This window comes from Trichinella spiralis (genome assembly GCF_000181795.1).
Source record: "Trichinella spiralis strain ISS 195 chromosome Unknown Scfld112, whole genome shotgun sequence".
NCBI classification, from domain to species: Eukaryota; Metazoa; Nematoda; class Enoplea; order Trichinellida; family Trichinellidae; genus Trichinella; species Trichinella spiralis.
The window spans coordinates 1-1070 of NW_003527051.1; the positions used below are offsets into that span (position 1 = coordinate 1).

General features: G+C 39.6%; 1 protein-coding gene across 1 annotated transcript; it reads right to left on the reverse strand.

Moving 5' to 3' along the window:
- Positions 1 to 422: 422 nt before the first annotated feature.
- On the reverse strand, positions 423 to 944 carry Tsp_14691 (putative optineurin). The gene is made up of 2 exons (XM_003371039.1): positions 630 to 944; positions 423 to 566 (listed from the first exon to the last, which is right to left on the reverse strand). Exons 1-2 carry the CDS (start codon positions 942 to 944, stop codon positions 423 to 425), a joined length of 459 nt encoding a protein of 152 aa, XP_003371087.1.
- Positions 945 to 1070: the final 126 nt, after the last annotated feature.

Here is a 1070-nt window from a genome sequence, read left to right on the forward strand (position 1 = left end):
TCAGCGGTGTGCATCTTAGAGTTGTTTAGCAGGTTCATATGTGTGCATTATTGATTACCACCAAGTTGGGTAAAATAAGGAATGGAATTAATATTGCCCATTTGTCGAATAGCGCAAAAATGCATACTCATTAGTTATTTATTAAATGATGAGGATCAGAAAGAAGATATACTCTATGGAAAGGGAATTTGGCTACTTCACGGAACTTGTGCAAGTAATATGGTGAAAAGCGGAAGATAATGACAAATAGAATCTGGATTCATTTTAGGTCGAGTTGGTTAAATATATTACTTAATTAATAACTGCAATTCATCTAACTCCATACAGTATTCCCCCCCCTCCCCCCGACGTATATTTTATTTTAATTTGATTATTAAATTTAAATTTACAAAAAAAAGAAGAAAAAAAAACAATTAATTTTCTTACTTTTCAAAACGCTCTTTCGCTTGATCGAGTTGCGTTTTCAACGTTTCCACTTCTTTGACCAATTTTTGTTCGTTGACAAGATAACGTTCGGCCGCTTCGTTCAACTCTTTTTTGCTAGCAGAAGTCGCCTTTTCGTATTCCTACAAAAAAACAAATATCAATAAATCAATAATAACAATAACAAACAATTCTCATCTGCTCACTTTCAATTTCTTTTCGCATTTTTTGATCATGTCGCAAATACGGTACGTTTCGGTGTTACTGTTGGCAAAAAATTTAAATTTCGACAACAATTCCGGAACATTACGCTCGCGAACATCCGCACCACGAAGCTGCAACTGCAACGACAGAGTGTCCAATTCGGACAAACTGTCGCCTGATTGAACAGCACTGTAAAAAGCCGCCGCTTTTTCCGCTGCACAATTTGGACATTTGTGAAGCTGCTGCTGGTGTTGGGGTTGATGTTGGGGGCTTTTTGGCCCCCTTTCCAACGACTGATCGTCCCGAAGTGCAGACATGCTGGTGGCTGCTGGCTGCTGCTGCTGCTTGGTGGTTGTTTTTGAAAACCTTTCGCCTGGTTCGGTCGCCCAAAGCAGTTTTGGCCTGAAAATTCCAGGCTGGTTGCTGCTTGTTACCAGCTTGGG

Bases quoted from the DNA above. Each gene is read 5' to 3' on its own strand.
- Tsp_14691 (XM_003371039.1), bottom strand. From the start codon at position 944: ATGTCTGCACTTCGGGACGATCAGTCGTTGGAAAGGGGGCCAAAAAGC. The intron at 567-629 runs GTGAGCAGATGA...GTTTTTTTGTAG, and splicing joins AATGCGAAAAGAAATTGAAA to GAATACGAAAAGGCGACTTC.